At 47.7% G+C, this 24250-nt stretch overlaps 1 protein-coding gene and 1 long non-coding RNA gene across 2 annotated transcripts in view; one reads left to right on the forward strand and one right to left on the reverse strand.

Annotated features, from left to right (window-relative positions):
- F13A1 (coagulation factor XIII A chain) overlaps positions 1-24250 on the forward strand; it is a 139890-nt gene that overhangs the window by 81893 nt on the left and 33747 nt on the right. The window contains exons 9-10 of the mRNA XM_043908603.1: positions 17588-17691; positions 19268-19356. Coding sequence (XP_043764538.1) covers positions 17588-17691; positions 19268-19356 — 193 coding nt within the window. The remainder of the gene's footprint in view (positions 1-17587; positions 17692-19267; positions 19357-24250) is intronic.
- On the reverse strand, positions 12285-19372 carry LOC122697633. The gene is made up of 3 exons (XR_006342125.1): positions 19243-19372; positions 17316-17407; positions 12285-13300 (listed from the first exon to the last, which is right to left on the reverse strand). It is a non-coding gene; the product is annotated as an uncharacterized LOC122697633 (long non-coding RNA).

Raw genomic sequence — 24250 nt, forward strand, 5'->3', positions numbered from 1 at the left:
AGTGGCCGGAGCCCATGCCAGTTCCTCTTTTTGTTGTTGCTGCTGTTCAGTCTCTGAGTCGTGTCCAACTCTTTGCAACCCCAGCACACCAGGCTGCCCTGTCCTTCACTGTCTCCCAGAGTTTGCGCAAACTCGTGTCCATCAAGTCAGTGATGCTACCTAACCCGCTCATCCTCTGTCATCCCTTTCTCCTGTTGCCTTCGATCTTTCCCAGCATCAGGGTCTTTTCCAACGAGTCAGTTCTTCTCATCAGGTGGTCAAAGTATTGGAATTCCAGCGACAGCATCAGTCCTTCCAATGAATATTCAGGGTTGACTTCCTTTAGGACTGACTGGTTGGATCTCCTTGCAGTCCAAGGGGCTCTCAAGAGTCTTCTCCAGCACCACAGCTCTAGCTTAGTACATGACTATTGTGGTGAACAGCAGAGACACAGAAGTCATCTGTTCTCTACTATAAGAGTAACACAGCCAACGTTTACTAAGCATTACTGTGTACCAGCCTCTCTGTGTGTACATGATCTTATTTAATCCTTTTAATTGTAATCAGATAGGAGTTTATTACTACTCCATTTACAGCTGAGCAAACTGAGGCACAGAGAGGTTAAAATACTTTTCTCAAGGTCACACATCTGGTCTCAAGGTCACGCATCTGGTAAGCTTAGAATAAAACCAAGAGCATCTGACACTTAACCACAACCTTTTTGTTTTTGGCCTTTGCAACATTAACAGGATTGCCCTTTGCATGTAAAGATGTGGTTCTCCTGATCTGTGACCTCATCTTTTATTGAGAGATAGAAGTGGAAATAAAGTCAGAATTATCACCAAATGCCAGCCCTATGGTTTTTCCACTGCCCTGAACAGCTGTATCATAAGCTGGCTGCAAGGAGTTTAGGATTCCAAAGAAATTCCCTTTATCCATGGGGACCCACTCACTCCAAAACAGTATTCTAAAAAGATGGGGGGGAAAAATCCCAAGAATCCAGATGTAAAGGGTATTCACAAAGGTCTATATGGTGGGAAACTGCCAGGCATGAACTCAGTGGAATTTCCAAGCCAAAAAGATGTCTCCTAGAGCTGTTCTTTATAAGTAATAAAGCTAAAACACTGTCAGTGGCGAAAACATCCGAGTGGGTATGGGAGGAAGTTGGAAGCTCATTTTAGAAGAAATTAAAAGTTAGAAGTGTCTGAACTCCCCCATGTCACAGGAATGGAGCGCAGATGCAGGGGCAGAATTCCCTCAGCAGTCCCAGCAGACGCTCATTTGAGAATGAGAAAAGAAGCAAGGCTGCTGAACTAGTGGCAAAATGCTCCTATGAATAAAAAAAACACTGCCGTTCACTTGGGGGGAGTGAGCTGAGCAATGACAAGCTGGAGACTGTCGTCAAGACAAAACCTCTCCTCTGTAAACTGTTGAGAGCATCCTTTAAGCCCTTGGAATCCCGGTAGAGCAGCCCTGTGTGTACATGGGATGACAAAAAAAAAAAAAAAAGCCAGACCCAAATAGCCACCCCCGAAGCTGCCGTGACATTCAAACATGGCAGATAAGAAAATCAGTACCGATGAGTCTACTCGCAGAGCGAGCATAGACAGCGCTGGAGGAAAGACCATGGACGCGGGGGTGAGGCATGACCCGGGAGGGTAGCGCTGGCATTACATGCGGCCACGTGCAACACTAGCAGCTGGGGGAAGCTGCTGCGCTCGGCTCGGCGCTCCGTGATGACCTGGGGCGTGGGAGACCCCCGAGGGAGGGGGCGTCTGCGCGGAGCTGACCCACCTCCTGTGGAGCCGAAGCTGACACAGCCTTGTAGAGCAATTATACACCGATTTTTTTAAAGAATTATTTGGCATTCTGCACTGCTTACCTCTTCCTTACTCTCTCCCTCTCTACACACACACACACTCACACACACACACACTCAATGCCCTTGTAGCCAACTGCAGCTCAGAATTATTCCTCCTAATTCTTTAACCCAAATGCCTCCCACCATAAATCCCCACAGGCACCCCGACAAATAACCTCACGACGCCCCTTGTTCAATTAATACCAAAGCATGAAGCTGACAGATCTTTTCTTGGCAACCCTTTCCTCTTTCAGCTCTCTGCTCCAAATTCCTTTCCCAGTTTCTACCACTCTTGTTCCTTCACTGTGCTCAGCCGTGTCAGACTCTTTAGAGACTCTGTGTCCGTGGGATTTCCCCAGACAAGAATACTGCAGTGGGTTAGCATTTCCTACTCCAGGGGATCTTCCTGACCCAGGAATCGAACCCGTACCTTCTGCGTCTTCTGCTTAGGCAGGCGGATTCTTTACCACGAGCGCCTCCTGGGAAGCCCAGGTGTCCCTGGGCTTTTTGCTCCTTCATTATCTTCCCCGAAGATCCCAGCACCATGGGACCTTGTTCTCTGGTCTGGGGCCCTCCCGCCTCCTCCACAAGCAGACCACCACCCCAGTCTCCCCATCTCCCCTCTGCTTGGCTCACAGACGGTGACTGAGAGTCTGACTAATTGAGCAGCTGCTGCTCACCCAGCTCGGGACATGCCAGATCGAGGCATGCAGGGATTAGGGGTTCGGTCAGCGCTGGGTCAGGCACTACAGACAGCCCGGGTCAGGCTCTGTGACCTTGGGCACCGCACACCCTCTCTGTGTCTCTCTTTCCCCCCAGGGCGGAGCTGACACCATTTCCAAGCATAACAGGTGCTTAATGAGTGCTCGCTGCTGTTACCGCGTTCATTACTAGCCGCACAGCTGGGGTCTCGTGGAGGCAATATGTTGCCATGGACCTCGGCACTCTGAAGCAGTCAGGAAGAGAGGGGGCCCAATGTTCCAGGATGACTTGCTATTTCTGTCACTCTGGGCTTTTTTTTTTTTTAAATGAAAGCCAGAAACTGCCTCCTCAGTGCAAACACCAGTGAACCCTAGAAGTGATATCACCTAGAAGTGATAAACATTCTGCAAAGCCAGCAGTATTGCTGAGACCCTCCTTGGTCGAGGAGGCTGGTGGAGATTGTCCCTGGATGGGTCCGCCAGCGTGGGGTCAGCACGGCCACCCCTGAGTCCGGCTCTGACTTGGGCAGTCACTGGCCGTGTGACATTGGGAAGACAGCTTCACCTCGCTGGGCTTCCTCGTCAGTAGACTGAGGCCACACTTAGTAGTTACCAATTAAACAACGATGTAAGGAGGCAATGAAAGTGCTCCCCACAGTGCTCCGTCGGAAGGCAGTGCTCAGCGGGCACCTGCCATTGAGACTGGCGAGAAGCAGGGCCCGCCTGCAGGGCCGGCAGGCCGGGGAGGGGTGGGGGCAGAAGGCTGACAGAGGCCGAGCCCAGGCAGGGAGGAGCCCGCGGGCCCCCGCTGACCCCCGAGAGGCCAGGGCCACGCGGCGGGCATCACGCGGCCTGACGGACTTCCTAGTGGGGGTCTTCAAAGCCGTTGGCCTCCCCCGAGCCGCCAGCCTCACTTCCCTCCTCCGGCTCCTCTCAGACGGAATGTCGGTTTGTCCGTGGCCCCCCGCGCCCCTCTTTCTAAAGGCAGCCACAAGAAGGATTGCCTGGTTTTCTCACCGCCTCCACCATCTCTCCAACACCGAGGTGCTGATGGTGGCGAATCAGAGTCCAGCTGGTCTGGCTGGGTCTCGGTGACCCAGGGCATCCTCTTCTCCATGGCTCAGTTGAGTCCCACGTGCCCGAAACAGAAATACCCCTGGAAGGAGGGGTCAGGGGGAGAGTGGAAGATGGGTGTGAAGGCGTGTTGTGTGGTTCAGAGCCAAGAGGGCTGAAGGCTGCCTTCCCCCGGGGCTCTGACCTCCTTTACCCCGTAGACCACCCAGCACTGACCGCTCACCTGCCGGCTTCCTGCTCTGCCAGCTTAGGTTCCTGCATGTGGATCCCCCTCCCAGAGAGCCTCGGCTCGCCACGGGCAGCGGTTTGGCACTGAGTGGATGACCTCTAGATGCCCGCGGAGGGAAGAGTGGGCTTCTTGCGATTCAGGAGAGGGAGGGGCCCTTACAAGGGCACAGCTGGGTGGAGTAATTGGACCTCGGGCTCGCAAATGAAATTCCGGGAGGGCCAACGCAAGGTAACATATCCTGGAAGCAGCAATTTAAGCCGCCTGTCCCCAGTGTGCTGATGGGTTTGGAATTATGTGTAAGCTCTGGGGGAAGGCATCCATGAATCACCGAGGACAGCTTAATGAAGATGCGGGTGCAGTGTCCAGCTGCAGTCCAGGCAGGGACCAGGGACGTGGGGCTCACGCTGGGCAGGAGTGAAGTGACCATTGTCCACACCCTGAATGAGCTCAGCTTGCTCACCTCACCAGACCACAGTCACAATACAGACGGAAACAAGTGTTTATGGGAATTAGAGCTCCAACACATTAAAAGGTGAATGTGTAATAGTTTGGGTTCCAATCAGTTCTCATGGATTTGGGGTAATTGCATGATGCCAGCTCTGTAAAAGATTTTCATTTTGTTTTGGGGTATAGCTGATTAACAATGTGGTGGCAGTTTCAGATGAACAGCAAAGGGACTCAGCCATACATACACGTGTATCGGAAATGGAAACAATTTTAAAAGAAAGGGATGGTGGTGCGGATTAGGGTCATGAAAGGCATTGCAGTAGGAGGCTCCTCTGCTTCTATATGGAAGTGTGATCCAGTGTCCCGCTGCTGGAGAGGAAGTGGTCAGATGGGATGATTCTGGGTAAAGGGTCTGTGCCCACCTCTAGACTTGTCTCCATCAGAACGTAGCCCTCAGCAGGGTGCCATGTCTGGTATATTTTACCTTTGCTTTGCCAACATGCTGCAGGGCATAACCGGCTGGAAAAAATTTTAAGTACTCATTTAGCTGATAAATCTCATTTAATTCACTCAACAAACGCTATTATCCATGAATATATCCAAATGTCAGGTGCTAAGGATTCAGGGGGGAATTAATCAGGTCACTGCCCTCAAGGTTCTCTATCCGGTGCTCACCAGCGAGACAACCACATACAGTACAGGCTATGAATATGTAAGGTGGGTGGTAATGTGAGCCAGGAGTCTGGAGATGAAGGGAAGGGGCTTCCATCCTAAACCCAGGGGTACAGGGGAAGGTGTTCACATGGTCAGTGAACAAAGCTGTTGTCCCCTTGCAATCTTCCGGTCATGCTCTTCAAAGATGAAATGCCCAGGAAATGACCTTGACCCACAGTTGAAACTCAAGGTAAAAGTCTAAGGGGCTGATGTGAGACGACCAGAGATCAGTCTGCTTCAGGTTCAAGTGGAAAGGAATGGAAGGTGGCTCAGTAGGTAAAGAAATCGCCTGCAATGCAGGGGCCACAAGAGACAGGTTTGATACCTGGGTCAGGAAGATCCCCTTGAGGAGGGAATGGCAACCCACTCCAGTATTCTTGTCTGGAGAATACCATGGACAGAGGAGCCTGGTGGGTGGCTGTCCATAGAGTTGCAAAAAGTCAGACACGACTGAAGTGCCTGAACATGCATGCACACACATCTTATATTATTATGCTATGGTTGTTGAATATTGAAACTCACTCTCCACATGTCCAGCCCCTCACCACTCCTCATGGACGATCTCAAGCACCTCTGACCCTTTGCCGCCTTCCCGAAGGGGCCGATGCCCCAAGGCTGCACATTCCTGAGAGGCTGATGGACTCGCTCCTGTTTGGGAATGGGGGTGGTTTGCTCTTACCATCAGCACCTCTCCTGCTCCTCCACCTGCCAGGCACTGTCCAACCCCAGATGCTAGCTCCTTTAAGACTAGCGCACCCCGCACTCGGAGCTGCAGAGATCCCGACAGTCACCAGTGCCCAGAGGCCCTCTTGGAGACAACGGCTTTCTAGACCCTGGGACTCCTTCCAGCCCATCCAAGCCTCTGCCTCGGGTGTACCTTTCCATTCTACTCACATTCCCGGGGGAAGGTCTTCGTCTCTAGACAGCAAGTTCCAGGTGGAGCTGGTGAAAGCACGTGCTAGTCACGCCCTCGGGATGTGACGAGAAGCTTCCCTGCACCTGTGTGCTCACCTAGGCCCATGAGCCCACCCATCCGCTTCCCAGAGGCCGGCTGATCGACCAGCTGTCAGATGTAGAAAATGGCATAGCTCAGAGTTCGAAGCATCTCATGATATTAAAGATAATTGGAAAGATGATGAATGCTAAAACATTAGCAAGAGTCTTTCCTTTATTGCCTTTTCATTTGAAATTAAGTAGGTTTGATGAAACTGGCTTTCTCAATTTAACTTTTTAAAAGAATTGTGAGTTAGCAAATATGTATTTATCAATTTCAGCTCAAAGTTGGAACAATCTAAGAATTAGTCAGTGACTCAGGTGGAAAGAAATTATAGTTTTATTTTGTTTTTCCTTAGGATCTCATGGAAAAGCACTAGATCAAGTCCAACTGCTCTTAAAATTTTCTTTCCTCTCTTTCTCTCCATGGCTCAAAGCAATATGATTAACTCTGCCACTAATTAGCTGAGTGACTTTGGGCAAGTTGCTTGAATTCTCTGGGCCTTAATTCTCTCATATGACTTTGAATTTAATGAGGTATAGAGTCACCTCCAGTATTCTTGCCTGGAAAATTCCATGGACAGAAGAGCCTGGTGGGCTACCATCCGTGGGGTCACAAGATTCAGACAGGACTTAGCAATTAAACCTCCACCGCCACCAGCTCCAAAGTGAATACTTTTTAAATAAATGTCACTGTTCTTCCAGCCAGGCTGGAAGAACTTCCCACGGTTGGTGGTTTCTGCCGCAGGAACGCTGCTCACCTGCACAGGCCAGGCTGGGATCCACTCACCCACGTATGGGTGCTGCTTTGCAAACTGGCTCCCCAGGAGGAAAAGACACAGAAATCAAACATGCCTCAGAAAATTTCTGTAATTCTTTGGCTGGCCTCCATGCATCTGCTTCTTAAAAAATAAAAAAATCCTAATTTCCTTCAATACTTTTTAGAAAGAGTAGAGTTGTTATTGTTTGTTTTTCACTTCAAATGCAAAAAAAAACAAAAACCAAAAAACAAAACCCTCTACTGCAATGGATAGTGTTGACTCTATAAATAAAACTCTTTCTGAGCAAGTTTTAGAGCAGAAATTCAGCAGCTTTCATGCAAGGGAGCCAGCCCTGGATGTAACATAACCCCACAGAGCCTAATCTCATTGCAGTCTTGTACTTGCATGCGGTTTGCCCATCATAGGTGCATTTTTGATGTTCAGACGGATACACTTAAAAAGAAGATCCTTTTTCCTTTGTATTGAGGTATAGCCGATTTACAAGGTTGAGATAGTTTCAGGCGAACAGTGAAGGAATTAAGCCACATATATAAATGTGTCCATTCTCCCCAGCCTCCCTCCGTCTGTGCTGTCTCGTAACATTGAGCAGAGTTCCTTGTGCTGGTCAGTAGGTTCTAGTCGGTTATCCATTCTAAATACAGCGTGTACCTGTCCATTCCAAACTCCCCAACTATCTCTTTCCCCCATCCTTCCCCCTGACAACCATAAATTTGTTCTCTAAATCTGTGAGTCTCTTTCTGTAAGTAAGTCTGGTTTTGACCCCTGTTTGGGGAACTAACTCCCACATGTTGCATGGCCAAAAAATAAATCAAATTTTTAAAAAAGAAAAAGAAAAGCTCTGTAGACAGATCTACTTCGTATGTTGTTTTTAGCAGCTCAATGTGTTCACTAGTTGGACTTTCATGTTGCTATATTGTAGTTGAGTTTTAATCACGATACGCCAAAAGAATTATCCAAAAACAAATTCCAAGAAAAACAGAAGAAAAATTCTGAATATAAGCCAAACTGCTTATGATGTTTAGAGTTTTTAAATTATCTTATGATGTATCCAAGTTACCAATCCGGAACAGCTTCCAAAGATATTTATTTTCAAATAACTTATCGAGTTAACCACACTCTTGTCAGCCAAATTATTTTTGGGAAAATTACCTGGGGCTAGATCACGAGAGCTGTCATTAGAGACCTAAGAATATATGCTGTGAATCCACTAGAGTCTCGAAGGAAGGATTGAGAAACTTATCTTCCACCTCCAAGATTCAAAATAGCTCCTGCTCATGGAACGCTTTCTTTGTGCCAGGACCTAAGCTAAGTGGGTGACAGATATTGCATTAATTCATTTAATCCTTTTGGCAACCCATTAAGGTAATGGCTATTATTGTCCTCACTTCTAGAGGAAGAAATCGAGGCACAGTAACTTAACCATGGTCATCAGCCTTCTAGCTTCCATGATTTCTGATTAGAAATCATTTTTAATTCTATTGATAATCCATGGTACATAATAAATCACTTTTTTGTGTGCTGTATTCCAAATTGTCTCTTTGTCTTCAACTTTTGACTGACTATGAGGCATTTAGGTATATATCCCTTTGAGTTTATCCTCTTTGGGTCTTTTAACTTCCAAGGTGTGTATATTACTATCTATCGTCAAATTTGGAAAGGTTTTCAGCTATTACTTCTTCAAATGTTCTTCCTGCTTCTTCTCCCTCTTTCATTCCCTTCAGAGAGGCCCATTATGTGTGTGTCCCACATGCCTCAGGGATCTGTTCATTTTTCTTCATATATTTCTTCTGTTATTCAGACTAGATCAATTAACTTCTCTTCAAGCTCACTGGTTCTTTACTCTTTATACCTGCTCAAATCTGCTTTTGAGACCCTCTTAGTGAATTTTTGAAATTTTTATTCCAGCTATTATACTTTTCAGCTCCAGAAACTCGGTTTGATTCCTATCCATAATTTCTATCTCCTCATTGATATTCTCTGTTTGGTTAGACATTGCTTTCAAAGGGCTGCCAAACAGGTTAATAGCGATAATTCATTTGCTGAAGTTTAGGGAGTGCCAAGCCCATTTTCTCTTCTTTGTTCTTTGATGAGCGGCACGTTTTTATAGCCACCGTGGGTGTGAGGTTGTTCATTTTCAAGACTGCCATGGAGCTACAGAGAGAGGGGTAGGAATAAGGGAAATTAAAGTGCCCCCAATCCCACAGTTCTTACTGAGACTCTTTTGTTTTTGTTGAGTAAATCTCCCTATATTGTTGCAAATTTTTGGTTCATTCCCAGAGTTCTGGAGAAGCTGGTTTTGATCATGTTAGGGTTCTCATTATGTTCATGAAGGAGTAGATTTTTGGAAGCCCTTCCCTTGCCATTCTGGGATTTTTTTTTCTAGAGCACACTTTTAACCACTCTACGAGTGGTTAGAAATTTGGGGCCTACCATACCCCTGGAGGGTTTTACATTCTGTAGGAATAGCTTGGAGGAGGGCCTGGCAACCCCTACAGTATTTTTGCTTGGAGAATCCCATGAGCACAGGAGCCTGGCGGGCTGCATGTCCTCCGTGTGGTCACAAAGAATCGGACATGACTGAGCAACTAAGCAGAACACAGGAATAGTTTTGGATCTGAGATCGTCTTCCTGACATAACAGCTGCTGAAATACAAATGATTTTATGTATTTTTTATTTCATCAAGTCTTCTGTACATTATAAGGCATTATATTATCTTTTAGGAATTGTGTATAGAAATATGTGGACTTAATGTTTCAGTATAATAAACGGGGTGTTATGAAACATTTGTTTTAAAACTAGAAAGGGACACTAAGTTTTGAAGGTTGAAAATCACTGCACAGGACTCTCCTCCCCTCCCTTTCATATTGCTATCCTAGTCCTGCAGCAGAAATGTCTCCAAAGTTACCTCCCAAACACTTGTTCTACTCAGGTCCCACGTGAGAGTGACAAAGAGGGAGTCTGGGAGATAAAAAATGAGAGATCATCACAAATACTTCTCATGAGATTAGAATAATCTAATGCGGTTAGAATGAAAGAAGAAAATGGAAGCCATCTGATAAACCACGTAGAAAGTACTAAGGTATCTTTCACAGCAAGAAAAATGTCATGTTTTGGTTAATCATAAATTCTGCTTGAGCAAGTCATCTTATACACAGACCAACGGTTACCAGTTTTCAAATAATTAAAAGCTAATAAAATATGTACCACCTAAGCTATACTGAATGGAATTTAATTTCTTTTGATGATCAAGAAGACCTCTTGAAAAACTTCATATGAATAAGAGTTTTCAGTATAGCATAAACAGCTGAATAATGGAGAAAAGTCATTTTGGTAACCACTAAGACTGTTGGCTGTATTTTTAAAAACTCCTCTCAATAATTATGGATAAGCTTGGTCAGAATTTATTATAAAAAGCTTTTTAGATGTTAAAGTTATTCTCAAAATCCAGTCTCTTCTCCATTTTTGGCAAGAATAATAACTGATAATTTGCTATGCAAGAGAGAGGTAAAGGCGTCCAGGGTCGTGTTGTCACAGTAAATCCAGCAGAGGGGATGCAGCACAATGACAGAGGGCCTCCCGCTAAGCAGTGATGTCAGACAGGGCTCCTGAGTGGGTGGCGTCTACCTCCTGAAACTTCGGGAGGTTCCTTTTGGTCTCTTCCATTTCTGGTGCCACAATTAAAAAATAAAACAGATAATCAAATGAGGGAAAACTATCAAAAGAGGAGAAAAAATAAATTTTACATGATTACCTCCTAATGTCCTAAAAATCATTGCTAATAAAGCTGCTGTAAAATTCTCTCCATAAATATTCAAGATCTCAATACCTGGAATCTTAAAAAGAGAGGGGAAAGGCTATATACTTTCAAGACTTAGGCAAAACACATTCTCAGGAAAAGTTATAAGCAGAAACAAACTTGCTAAGTATTAGCATGCTGTATGTGTAACTGAATACATCTGGGCTGGCATTTATCCAGTAGAGCCTGGGAGGACCGTACCAACATTTAGACCATGCCAACTTTCTGACTGGTTCAAGTTCATGTCCATTGAGTTGGTGATGCTATCTAACCATCTCATCTTCTGCTGCCCTCTTCTCCTTTTGCCTTTAATCTTTCCCAGCATCAGGGTCTTTTCCAGTGAGCAAACTCTCAGGAGATAGTGCAGGACAGGGAAACCTGGCGTCCTGCAGTCCATGGGGTCACAAAGAGCTGGACATGACTTAGTGACTGAGAAACAACATCATTCTGATTGGTTGCAGCTTCCAATTGGCTGATGTCTGTGTCTGAGCAATTATTAATTATTTTAATTATCACCCGTACTGTAAATGCACCTCATAATTTCATTTTTGGAGTTATAGCACATCCCCAAGGCCATGCCATCTTCAGCCCCCTTGACTGGGGTCTCTCACGCTACATCAGGGGCTTCCCTGGTGGCTCTGCTGGTAAAGAATCTGCCTGCAATGTGGGAGACCTGGGTTCGATCCCTGGAGAAGGGAAAGGCTACCCACTTCAGTAATCTGGCCTGGAGAATTCCATGGACTGCACAGTCCATGGAGTCGCAAAGAGTCGGACACGACTGAGCGAATAACACACACCCCTCTCTAGCCCTGCTGACAGACCCCTAGCACAGGCAGCGATACTGATGACAAGAATGACACCACACCGTGACTTGCTGATGGCTGGTCCCAATAAAGAAGGCGTGGGCTGGGCTGGGGGTTGTGGGAGAGACGTAGAGACAAGTTGATGGACTCTGAGGCTTGTCTATAAGACATTCCAAAGTGGAGATAAAAGTCTGGACCAAGAAAATCCTTGTCAGTTGGGCCTGCGAGACTCCTCTGTCCATGGAATTCTCCAGGCGAGAATACTGGAGTGGGTTGCCATGCCCTCCAGGGGATCTTCCCCACCCAGGGACTGAACCTTGGTCTCCCACGTTGCAGGCAGATTCTTTCCCGTTTGAGCCACCAGGGAAGAGATGAGGGTACACCCGTCTCCTGCAAACACAAAGAGTTTGCAAGACAGACCAGTAGCTTTTTCCAACCCCCTGCCATTTTTCCAATGAATTCAAATACTTGGTTTACATTTGAAGTTGGTCCAAGACATCTCTTCCAGGGCTTTCTCTCGATCTTATTTGTGCTCTCCCTTGAGCCCTAATAAAGCTGCAGAAACAGAATTGCAATCCCACGTCTCTTTCTTCTTAGGGAAGAAAACCTTTCTGCACAGATTGCAGAAAAGATGACCCTGTGGAATGTTTAAGCAGTTAGCCAAGTTAAAGGCAGTAAAGGACGCCTTGCTTAAACTATCCACTCCATTTGAACATACAGCACGCAGAGCTGTGTTCTTTTTTCTTTAATAAAATGTACTTCTCTTAAATGTTTTCTTTTCTGTATATATTTATTACAAAAATTTCAAACATTGCAGAAAAAAAGTATAAAAAGAAGAGTCATCCACTTTCTAACTACTCAGAATAGTTGCAACATTTTGTTAAGCATTCTTTAACAGGTCCCTTTGCACACTGTATTCATTTTTTATTGTTGCATAACAAATGACCAGAACCTTGGCAGCTAAAACGGCACAAATGTATTACCCAGCAGTCTCTGTAGGTGAGGAGTTTGGGCACAGTGAAGCTGGTCCTCTGCCCAGGGTCTCAAATGATGGCCATCAAGGCGGTAACTGTGGGCCCCTCTGATGCTCGGTGCTGTCTTCCAAGTTCACTCAGGTTGCTGGAAGGATCCAGCTCCTTCCCGCTGCAGACCTGGCAGAAGTTGCCATTTTCCTCCAGGCCAGCAGGGGAATGTATCTGCTGCCTCAGATCTCTGGTTTGCTCTGTCTCAGACCTCTAGACCCAGATTTAAAGGCTCACGTGATTAGGTCAGGTCCACATGATAATCTCCTTTTTAATTAACTCAAAATCAGCAGATTAATTAGCTTAATTACATCTGCAAAATCCTCTTTGCCAGGTAAAGTAATATAATCCCAGGAGTGACAACCCATCCGATTCATAGACATCACCCATATTCAAGGGGGAGGGATTCATACAGGAGTGGGGCTCATTGAAAACTCTGCCTTCCACACAAATGGACATCCACAGGGGACACGGTACGGCCTGTTCTGTGGTGTGATTTTAAAAATAGATATGCCCTGGTTATTTTTCCTACCTAATAAATACAGATCAGGTTTTTATGGCTGAAGACTGTTCTATTTTGTGATTTTAAAATAATTAATCGCATACTGGATGGTTTCTGGTTTTCCTTCTTAAAAATTACGGACGGATGAACATCCTCGTGTACATGTCTTGCCTCTGATTATTTCCCGTGCACACCTCTGAGGAAAGGGCTTTACCGAATCGAAGGGTAAATAAGCCAGTGCTGTGACGTCCCTTCCAGGGCCTTCCAGCAGCGCGCGGTGCTGCTTTGCTGCTGAGGTTCTGCTTCAGGGGAAGATCTCTGCGTCTGTTGCACCTACACCACTGAGTCATGATTGATAGCATCCTTGAAAGGAGTTCTGGAAATTACTAGCTGCCACTGCAGGGAACATACAGGAAATGACGTCAAGAAACGACGTGCTTTTCACGTCTCGCCTCCATCACGATCTGCCCAAAGAAGTCCTTTTCAATTTGATCAAATAATTCTCAACAAAACAGGGGCTTTGTTTTAACGTCTACACTGCTTCTTTAGAGAGAGGCAACACAGATATGAGCTCACAGAGAATGTTTATAATCTTTTTAACTTTAAAAGGACACTGCCTATTTCGATAGTATAGTGGGACGTCGAGTTCCAAGTTTAAAGGCTCTGAGAAAATACAAAACCGTGAATCTTAAAAAACAGACAAAGATTTAATTATGCCTGCCTTGCTGAGAGATCCTCTTGCCTTTCAAAAACACAGTACCTGCTGAGCAGCTGCTAAGGGCCAGATCTGGTGCTGGGAATGTGACGGTGAGCAGGCGGGCGGCACCCCCAGAATGAATCCAGCACTCTGACCGTGCATGATGAAACTGAAAGGTGTATTTATCTAGATAGAGATCTGAGTTAAAAGGCTCTAAAATTTAAAAAAAAAAAAAAAAAAAAACCTTTCTAGGAAGTATATCTATTTCTAACCTGGATAGAGGTAAATGGAATTCAGCCATGTCTGTAAACATTAGTTCCTTTCACAGATGAACCTGAGATGTCCAAGGCAGGCACGTGTACCCAGAAATACTGACCACCCAGACGAAAAGGGGGCCGTCGTGGCGTGCTGACCCAGGTCACTTTTCCTCTGGCCACTCCCGAGAAGAGAAAGAGGCGTGATGGGACGAGCCCTGTGCCTGCAGGGGGTGCAACCTTGCCGGCTGCCCGAGGCCACTCTGGGAGCCCAGCTACTGGCCTTTCCGCCTGCTGACCCAGGCCCAACCCCTCCGGAACATAGCAAGTTATCTTCACCTCGGCCACGGCTACAAGTTCCTGACCCTTTTATTAAACTCTTCCACCTTAAACACCCCTTAACCTTCCACCTTCCGTCCTGAAACTAGAAGAGATGTGAGTAGCTAATTAGATATTTTAGTCAGAGAAAAGAAACTTTCCCTCCATTTCCTGGTCGTTTGAAAAGAAAGAAAATCCTCAAGGCGAAGTCTTTACCTGAGGTTTGAGAACAACACTTATCTTGTTCAAGGCTAACCTGGCCCCGGTATTTGAATTCAAGTAAGGAGGTCTGGGGCCTATTAATCTAGGGCGGTGCTGGGGAAGCCAGGGTTGCTAAACACTGCAGGCTGTGCGGGACGCAGGACTGCAAATGTTTCGTTGCTGTTTTTTCTGGGCCTCTCTGCCCGCTGGTGTAACCTTCGCCATCTGGAGGGAGGCTCGCGTTGTTTAACATGTGATCTCGGTGACCTTCCTTCCAGCTTCAGAGCAAAGACAGGGGCTCTGAGGTGAGAGCTGACCCCAGGCTCCCACCCCAACACCCCACACCGTGACTCCGACCTCCATCTGCGCGTCCCTCCAGGCAGACAGCGTCACGCTCCCCGTGTTTGTCCAAGGCGCCGCTCTTGACCTAAGCCCCCTGCACCTTTGGTATCTGAGCCCCTTTTGATTCCATCTCTCCCTTTATTCTATCTTATTCTTGCTCTCTCTCCACTGGCTCCTCCTCCATAGACACTACACTCTCTTCTAATGGAAAAATAATCAGAACAGTCTTCCCGTGTTGCACTGTTTTCCAGGCACTGTCCTGTCTTCTGGTCTTCCACTTAAAACCCGCGTCGCTCTTGGGGTAGAACTTGACTCAGCGCGTCTCCCTGCCCACACCCTCCCCACCTGGCCTTTTCCTCCATCACTCTCCTCCGTCAACAGTAAAGACGCCGGTGGCTTCCTCCTTGTCAAATCCCGAGTGTCACTTGTGTGTATAAAGATGCCTCTTGGGTTTCATCCTTAGGGTTTCTCACAGGCCCTGAGTCCATCATCTCCCAAACGAACCTGTCACCCACCCAGCACCCCGCCCCCGCCCCCGCCCCCGCCACAAACCTTCTCTTCCTCCTCTAGTAGTCTTGGTAAACGGGACCATCAGGCTCCCTGGAAACTGGGAAGCTTCCTCACACACACAGTTCCTTCCTGATGGTTCCTCTTCCCTACGGTAATGGGGAGCCCAGTCCCCCGTTCCTCACCCAGCTCTCTCAAGTACAGATCTGCAGATTTAACTGACCCGAGGAGAAAGCCCAGATATTTAACTTGGGATAAAAGGATCGCCATCTCATCCTCACCAAAGCACAGCTTAAAAGCGTGAATCCCTAGCTGTAACTCGCTGTGTGACCTCAGGCAAGATTCTTCACCTCCCTGTGCTTCCGTCTCCTGCCTTGTAATCAGGGGTTAATAGTAACAGTACCTTGCTGCTGGCATGCTGGGTACACCAGGTGTGCTCACGTACGCAGAGGCTTTAGGAGAGTGCTGGGCGCACAGAAGTGCTGTGTGTACCTGTCAGTCTTGTGACTCACTGCCCACCGCTGCCTGCCAACCCCTCCTCCCCCAGATACGCAAGCACGCTACCCGCCGGCCGCCGCGAACAGCATGCAGGTTGCCAAACACTGCATGCCTCCACAACTTGGCTCTTGGTCCTTTTTTGACCTGCCCAGCTCTCATTTGTCTGGGGGACTCAGTTCAAACGTCATTTCGGCTATGAAGCCTTCCCTCCTGCACCCAGGGCTTCCCCACTGAGACCCCACTGACCCCCCTGAGCTTCCCCTGTAGCGTGCATCTCCTCAATTATTGTTAAGTCAGAGAGTGGCCATGTCTGAGCCCGTTTCCTGTGCCAGGCCTTCTAAGTGCGTTAAGCTTCAGAGCGAACCTATGAAATGCTGAAACAGCTGCTTCCTGGGTTTGTCTCTCCTTGATCGTGGAGTTCCTTACGGACAGGAGCCTATGTTTTGATCATGGGTGGGGGTCCAGCACGGTGCCTGGTGCATGATGTGTGTGTGTGTGTTCAGTCGCTCGGTCGTGTCCAACTCTGTGACCCCGTGGACTCTAGGCAGCCAGGTCCCTCTGTCTGTGGGATTCCTCAGGCTCTTCCTAACCCAAGGATCGAACCAGGGTCTTTTGTGTTTTCTGCATTGGCAGGAGGATTCTTTACCTCTAGCTCTGCCTGGGAAGCCAGTGCGTGGTGGGTGATGCATAGTTAAATAAATGCGTCTGAGCTGAGTCAGTCAAAGATGAGCAAGACTCAGAGAGGGATGGGAACGTGCACGAATCCTGACACTGAAGGACACAGGAAAGGAAGGATGGTAGCCGGATCGGAAATTCATCAGTGCTATAAAGAGAGACGGCTGTAACTGCCTCACGCCACCGTTAAGCTGCTATTACTACCCGAGTATTTTCTGTGGCGCCGACAGGTCAACGTGCTCTCACTCGTTTCTGTGGTGTCGTATAATTTCAGGTCTTTCCAAGGACGTAATCATGCGATTCTTGATGATAGTTTATCCCGGGCTCTTGCTTCACGGGTCCCATGCCAAGTCTAAAAGTTTTGCAGGGCCCTTAGCTCATGGGTCACCCACCTTTGATAAACGGTAAAGAGACACTCACCTTGGCAACATTTTCTTCTTGTTGGACACAAAAGGGAAATTCACCACAACGTTATAGTTTCTATGCCGATAGTCTAAGCCCATAAACAAAAGCATTTTATTGCTTAATTGTTACAAAAGGCTGTGCTTTTTATAAGTCTAATATATATGTGTGTGTGTATGTATATGGAATTCAAAGATATATGTGTTTCGATTTTAATTAACTTGTTCTCTCTACCATATCTCTTGAGCCCATAGTAAATTCTGTTTCACTAGGCAGCAGACAATTGGTAAGATTAAAATTGTTTAAGGCATTGATTAGAATCTCTCTGGGTGGCCTTAAAGCTGCAGGGAGAGTCATGTGCCACCGTGTGAGTGCCCCCTGGGGGTACCAGAGGAAATGGGCCTGCCCAGGAAACTTATGTCCAGATCCTCAGTATATCCCTGAGAGGCTTCCATTTAGCTTAAGCGAGTCCAATAATTTATCGGCTTCCCCAGTGGTTCAGCGGTAAAGAACCCACCTGTAATGCAGGAGATGAAAGAGACACGGGTTTGATCCCTGGGTCGGGAAGGTCCCCTGGAGGAAGAAGTGGCAACTGGTACAGCAATTATCCTGCCGTAAAAAAATTAATTAATTAAAAAAAATAAGAAAGGGCAACCCATCCCAATATTCTTGCCAGAATTTCCAATGTTTTATAGAGAGCATATCTGCAGGATTTTTGGTCCCTTTTTGATTTCCTGGAGCACTGAATATGATGGGAAGTCTAATCTCACTGGGGTGGTGTTTTCTAAGGAACTACCACTGCTGGAACGAAGCCTGGATGACGAGGCCGGACCTTCCCGTGGGGTTTGGAGGTTGGCAAGTCGTGGACAGCACCCCCCAAGAAAACAGCGATGGTAAAGCCGCATCCTCTCTCGGGGAAATCGTTGCATTCCTGATCTTTATACTTTGCTTTTATGATTGCATCTGATGTGTGGGAATCACGCCCGCCTGGTGGGAACCAACATCAGCCGGGTGCTTCCTGGACACGCACGACATCAACTGCCCGCCAGTCAGGTTTAATTTCATTTCAATGGCGGTCTTTACTCTGATTACTTTGTAACATTTGGAAGGGGGGAAGCATAAAACTTAACATATATAATTCATCGACTCTTGCTTTGATAAGCAGTTTTGAAGACAAGAGGAAAACTATTTGTGTAAGCACTTTCACTTGGCTATAAAGTATATTTCAGCCCTGCTTGACACACAGTGCTAAAATAGAAGGTGGTGAAGAAAATAAAGAACTCAGAAAATAATTATGGATCATTCTTTAAATTGCTATCTTTTCAGAACCTGATTTCTTTCCAGGCTGTATGATTTCTTTCAAAACTTGAGTATGTGGATACTCGTCTTCTAACTTGCAAATTATGCTAAGTAGTGGCAGCTATGACACCCCCCCCACCTTCAGATTTTTATAAAATCACATCTTAAGCCTCCATTTCCCTTTAATATGATGATAAAAATCAGTGCTAAGGGACATTATTTTTATTTACACAGGTACTGATGTAAGATATTGATGAATTGGCAATTAGATCTGGAATGCATGAAGTGTTAATAATACACCCTCTGATGTACAGCCCTCTGTCTCAAAAAACTTCTATAACTGTGTCCTGGCCTCTAATGGAACAGTTCTTAGAGCTGAGATGACCTTCCCGGGTTATAGTCTTCAAATGAGGCTCAAATGGAATTTTCCATTTCTTTCTTTAAAAAGGATATTGATGTGTGCATATACAGATATATACAAACATCCACTACATACTCATGAGGGAACATCAGTATAATACTGGATTTTGAGAGAAAGTTCAACACTTCCTCATGTTCTGGATTATATGTCATGACCAGGTATCTGAGTGACTAATGACAGCTAAACTCTTAGTAACAAGAGAGAGAGCTGGCTAAAATTCAAAATACTTTGTAAAAGTCACCGTGGGCCTACTAACTTCCCAAAAGCACGCGGTCCGTGTAGCGTAGCTAGTATCCAGATTCTATGGTTAAACTTGACATGTGTCCATAATGTCTAAAAATGAAAACAAACAAACAATACAAGTCCTGGGGACATGTCCCCATTTCCAACATTCCAGATGCCACTTCTAACAGGATAAGCCCTACGTCAGCCAACAGCTCGGCCCCCACACCCTTGAGCCTGTTTATAGTTGGAAGAGTAGATACAGGAATGGTGTGCCCTTGGTTCTTTTCATGACTTTGGTCTGGAATTTGCAGAAGCATTTCCACCATGTCCCTCCCTGTTGATGGCGCATGTGGGTGACTCACCCACTCTGGCCATGGAAAGAACTGGGGCCGCACTGGTGATGACCTTGAGGAGCGGTTGCCCCAATAGCCCGCTCAAGGCTGTGACCTGTATGCGGACCAGTTTTGTAACCGGAAAGACCCAGAGACGGGGGACTCACACTTTCCTTCCTCTGTGTGGTTCAGGGATGTATCGGTGCGGCCCCGCCTCTGTTCAAGCCATCAAGCACGGCCATGTCTGCTTCCAGTTTGATGCGCCCTTCGTTTTTGCAGAGGTAAGTGGAGAGTTAACCAGACACTGTTCCAACCTCCGGGTGCTACCTGCTCTATGCAGTTCTTACTTAACGTTGTTCTTCCCTTGATGCTCTGAGATTTCTCTGCATGAAAGCAATTGCTTTAGTCACTTTAGCTTAGGTCTCTGTACCCAGGAAGTAGGTACCAACTGCTCCCAAGAAATTAAGTGACTAAGTGAATCACTGAACTAAAAATTGGTGGAGACCATCCACGAACTGACATGGGAGAGTGCCCTACTTCACTCTGAGACTAGCCCAGTGGGTCACACAAAATAAACTCCAAACACACCCCAACTGTGGTCTGAGTCTGGGAACCCCAGTCCGTTTCCTGCTATTCCAAGCCATCCTCTACCAGCGGGGACAGAGTAAGCTGTTACAATACGGATGTGAGAAAACAGACCTGGAACACAGCTCACTGACAGGTGGATGGGGGCACTTTGGGAAGAGGCGGAAATTCTGGAAGAACTGGGTAAAGGCTGGAAGCAGAGAGAGCAATTCAAAGGTGCTCCAAGGGAGCTCTGAAAGTCAAAGTAAATGTAAAAACTACCAGGTAAAGGAGAAGGCCCGGCCGGGAGGCTGCCGGGGTGGGGGAAGGGGGAGGAGCAGAGAAATATGTGAGGTTGAGAGGCGGGACTTACCCTGGGTATGATTTCACCAGTAAACGTGGTGAAATAACATCTACCACTATGGAATCACTTTGCCAACCGTTTGATGCTCTCAGCAGCCCTTTAAAATGGCTGTTATAATTCTTCCCATTTTACAGGCAAAAAGTGATTAAATAACCTTTCCATGATCATCTAACCAATAAAGAGTAGTGATAATATTTAAACCCAGGCAAGCACCAGGTTCAATCCCTCGGTTAGGAAGATTCCCTGGAGAAGGAAATGGCAACCCATCCAGTGTTCTTGCCTGGAAAATTCCATGGACAGAGGAGCCTGGCAGGCTACAGTCCATAGGGTTGCAAAAAGTCAGAAGTGACTGAGTGGATGAACCCACATGTAGGCACCCAACCTCACGCTAGTAACCACCACATCCTGCTACTATTCTACAATGAATACACATGTATTATTAACATGCATCTAGCACTGTGGGAATTCAGAAGCCTGAGTCCTTAAGAAACTTGATATTTGACGGAGGCAGTGGTACATAAACACAGCAACATTTAAAAAACAACAATGCAAGTGTTGCTGTGGAACCAAAGGTCAAACGAGTGATGCAGGTGATAAATGACCCGCATTTATGTTAATTGAGAAATACGAGCTAGGACTGCCGCAGGACAGCAGAGGCCACCAGACCCTGTCCTGGGAGAGAGGGTGACCGGGAACAGACACAAGGACAACAGTGTGATGGCCACAGTAGATCCAGAGGAGCATTACGGAGCCCATGGAGGGGAGGGCCGGGGATGCTCCCTGGAGGGAGTGGAGCCTGAGCCGTGTCGACCCATGACTAGTAGTTATTCATCTTTCCTGGCAGCTCAGTGGTATCCACCTGCAATGCGGGAGATGTGGGTCCGATCCCTGGGTCGGGAAGAGCCTCTGGAGAAAGAAATAACAGCCCACTCTAGGATTCTTGCCAGGGGAAATCTCATGGACAGAGGAGTCTGGCAGGCTTTACAGTCCATGGGGTCACAAAGCTCAGTGACTGAGCACAAGCAGACAAGACAGTATTCAGGTGAAAGAGGTAAGAAAAAAAAAAAGCCAGAGGAAGGAAGGAATTTCAGACAGAGGAGAAAACTGGAGCTTCCGAAAGGTACGTGCAGACAATTAAGAACTGTTCGGGAACTTGCCTGGCAGTCCGATGGTTAAGACTCTGAGCTTCCAATGCGAGGGGGTGTGAGTCTGATCCTTGGTCAGGAAGCTAAGACCCCACATGCCCTGCAGCATGGCCAAGAAAACATAAAAAATAAATTAAAAGGAAAACCATCGAGGCTCACAAACAGTGATGTGTTGGGAGGTGTCAGGTGGTGACCGCTGAAGAACCTAGATGTGGGGCATTCTGAGCTGAGAACGGACACAAGAGGTTTCCCAAGGGGTAGGAGAAGGATCGGAGCCTGTTCAGCCCAGGCTGGACGGGAAGGCCTCTGGGCGGAAGCCCGGGGCGGCCGTGACTTTACTCCATGCCTGAATCAGGTGAGGGATGACAGGTGGCCACGGAGAAGGCTGGCCTGGGAATGTCTCAGAGATAAAATAAGAATAAACACGCAGACCCCAAGACCGAACATGTGAATTACACGAAAGGAACAATGCCTCTTCCACTGTACCTGCCGTCGCAGTTTCTAGAAGCCTTGGGAGAACAGGCAGACTGTATTCGGGATTTTCACCTGCTGGATTTCATTTTGAGATTTCAAGACTCGTGCGATCCTCCCCAACTGCCATCTGATCGTTTCCCAGGCCATGAGGACTTCTTAACGGGAAATCTCTCTAAAACTCACTAAGCCTTGTGTTTGTAGTTTTATTATGCTTTGTTGCTGTGGAGGAGAGAGGAACAGACTCCCTCCAGGAGCAAAATGCCGAATAGCTGCTAACGCAAACGCTTTCCGCTGTTATTAAGTATAGATCGGGGTGTTGTGAGTGTCACCGGGACCCGCAGATCGCAGTTATTCCTCTCTCACCCAATGCAGCCTTGTCTGACGGCGCACGCCATTTGTTGCTCTGGGGCGGGCCGGGCTCCGGGGCTGAGCCCTTTGTAAGAGACGCTCAGATGGCTGAAAAGTGCGTGAGGAGTCAGGACGCTTCTCTCGGGGGTCCTAAAGCAGGGCTCCGTGGGGGGCGTCCTCCTGACTTTAACGAGCGCCTGCAAGGCTCGGGTCCCAGACCGCCGTGCTCCCCCTCCCCGCCTCCTCGCTGCGTCAGCCTGCTTCTCGCCACCCCCGCGACGTCAGCCGGAACGTGCCTGCTCTCGCCTCCCAGCAGGCCGGCTTTCCTGGTCGCTCTTGACTCACTTCCGGGCCGGATCAGGCCTTCTGCTCGTGGACCAGCTTGTGGTTTCCTCGCTGAGTGAAAGCAGAAGCCCAAAGGAGAGCTGTGCACAAAAGCACCCACCTCTGCGCTTTTCCCATCTCCAGATTCTTCCTGGGATCCGGGCTTCTTTCTCTGCCGCCCTCCATCCTCTTGCCCTCAGCCCTGCGGTGGGTTTCTTCCGCCTGCTCTGGAGGTTCCCAGAGAGGGCAGAGGAGGTCTCAGCGTCTGCGGCTCCCTTCCCAGGTCCGGGTCACTGAGCATTCGGAGTTGCTGCGTCTCTTCTGTCTCAGCTGCTTCTAACTGCTGTCCCCTTCACTTCATCCCACCAAACTCACACACACACATACACACACATGCTTGCACACTCACATACATTCTCTCACACACACACTCAAACACACACACTCTCACACAGTCACATGCTTGCACACACACACACTCACCCATTCTCTCACACACACTCAAACACACACACACACACTCACACACACACATGCTCACATACTTACACACACTCACACACACACACAGAGACACATTCACCTATACTCCCTCACACATTCACACACACACACACACACTCACACACAGACACACACTCTCACACACACACACTTATACACATACACACATCCTCCCTCCTGGCACTGAGGTGGTTCTTGCAGCAGAAGTGACGGGCCCCCTGGGGTCACCATCACCACCCCATAGCTCCAGGAGCCGCACCTTCCCTAGTCTGGGGCCGGCAGTTCTCTGGACTCAAACTGTCCAACAGCTTCTCTGCTGATTCTTTGGCCTCAGTTCAGGGTTGTTTATTTCACTACCAGTTATTAGATGCAGTACATTTGGGGATATCTCAAAATAATTCACCTGTTCATTCAAATCACATGTAAAACTCTGGAATCATCTTGGCTTCTCTTTCTAACCTCCCTTAAGCATTTTGCCAGAAATACCTTCCAGTTATCCCAGATCCAGGCATGCCTGTGCCTCCATCATGACCGTCTGAGCTCTGGACAGCTCTGAGCTCTGCGACATCACGTCCTAACTCATTTCTTCCTCCTTGCTTGCCCCTCTCCAGGTTACTCTCCACAGAGCAGCCAGAATTACCCTTTACAGTGTGAATAAAAACATGCCACTCCCCTGCCAAACCTTTGAATGGATTCCCACCATGTTTACAATTAAGCATAAATCTTTACAAGATTTCTGTGATCTATGAGATTCTATGTGATCTGGCCCCTGGTTTCCCCTCCACCCCCACCCATTGCTCATGTGTCTCCAGCCACATAGACCCCCTTGCTCTTCTGGAAACATCACAGACTGTTCCTTTGGCCATGAAAGCTCTTGTCCCGCCCTCTACCCCTCTCCGAATGTTCTGCACCCTCACTGCATCCAGGTCTCTGCTCAGCCCACCTCCTTAAAAAGACCTCCACTCCCCACATCTCCCACATGAAGCAGGCCTACCCGTCCCTCTGTTTCTGTTCTTCTCTGACTTGGTGTTATGGTTTCCCTCCCTTCTATAACATAAGTTCCTCGGAGATAGGCTCTGCTGGACTCTCATCGCTGAAAGCAGGGTCTGGCACACAGAAGCCACCAGTACACACACGAGTGAATAATAGAAGCAAGAGCGTGTGCCCGGTGCACTGCTGAGAACAGGATCTCAGGGAGACGGGGGCCAGATGGCACCTTCACGCCCGGGCCGTGCTGGTGGGAGATGAGCTCACGTGTGCGGCAGCAGGGCACACACACAGGAGCCCCTACGGGATGAAGGAAGGCAAGCACAGGGTGGACGTCTGGCAGTGGTGCCAGGAAGGCTCCCAGACAGCCAGGCATCCGCTGCCCCCCAGCCCCGCGAGCCCTGGGAGCAGCAGCCCCTCCACACCACCTGTGACGCAGCTGCCTCCACTTGGGAACAAACGAAC

Source organism: Cervus elaphus, chromosome 7 (assembly GCF_910594005.1).
Source record: "Cervus elaphus chromosome 7, mCerEla1.1, whole genome shotgun sequence".
NCBI lineage: Eukaryota > Metazoa > Chordata > Mammalia > Artiodactyla > Cervidae > Cervus > Cervus elaphus.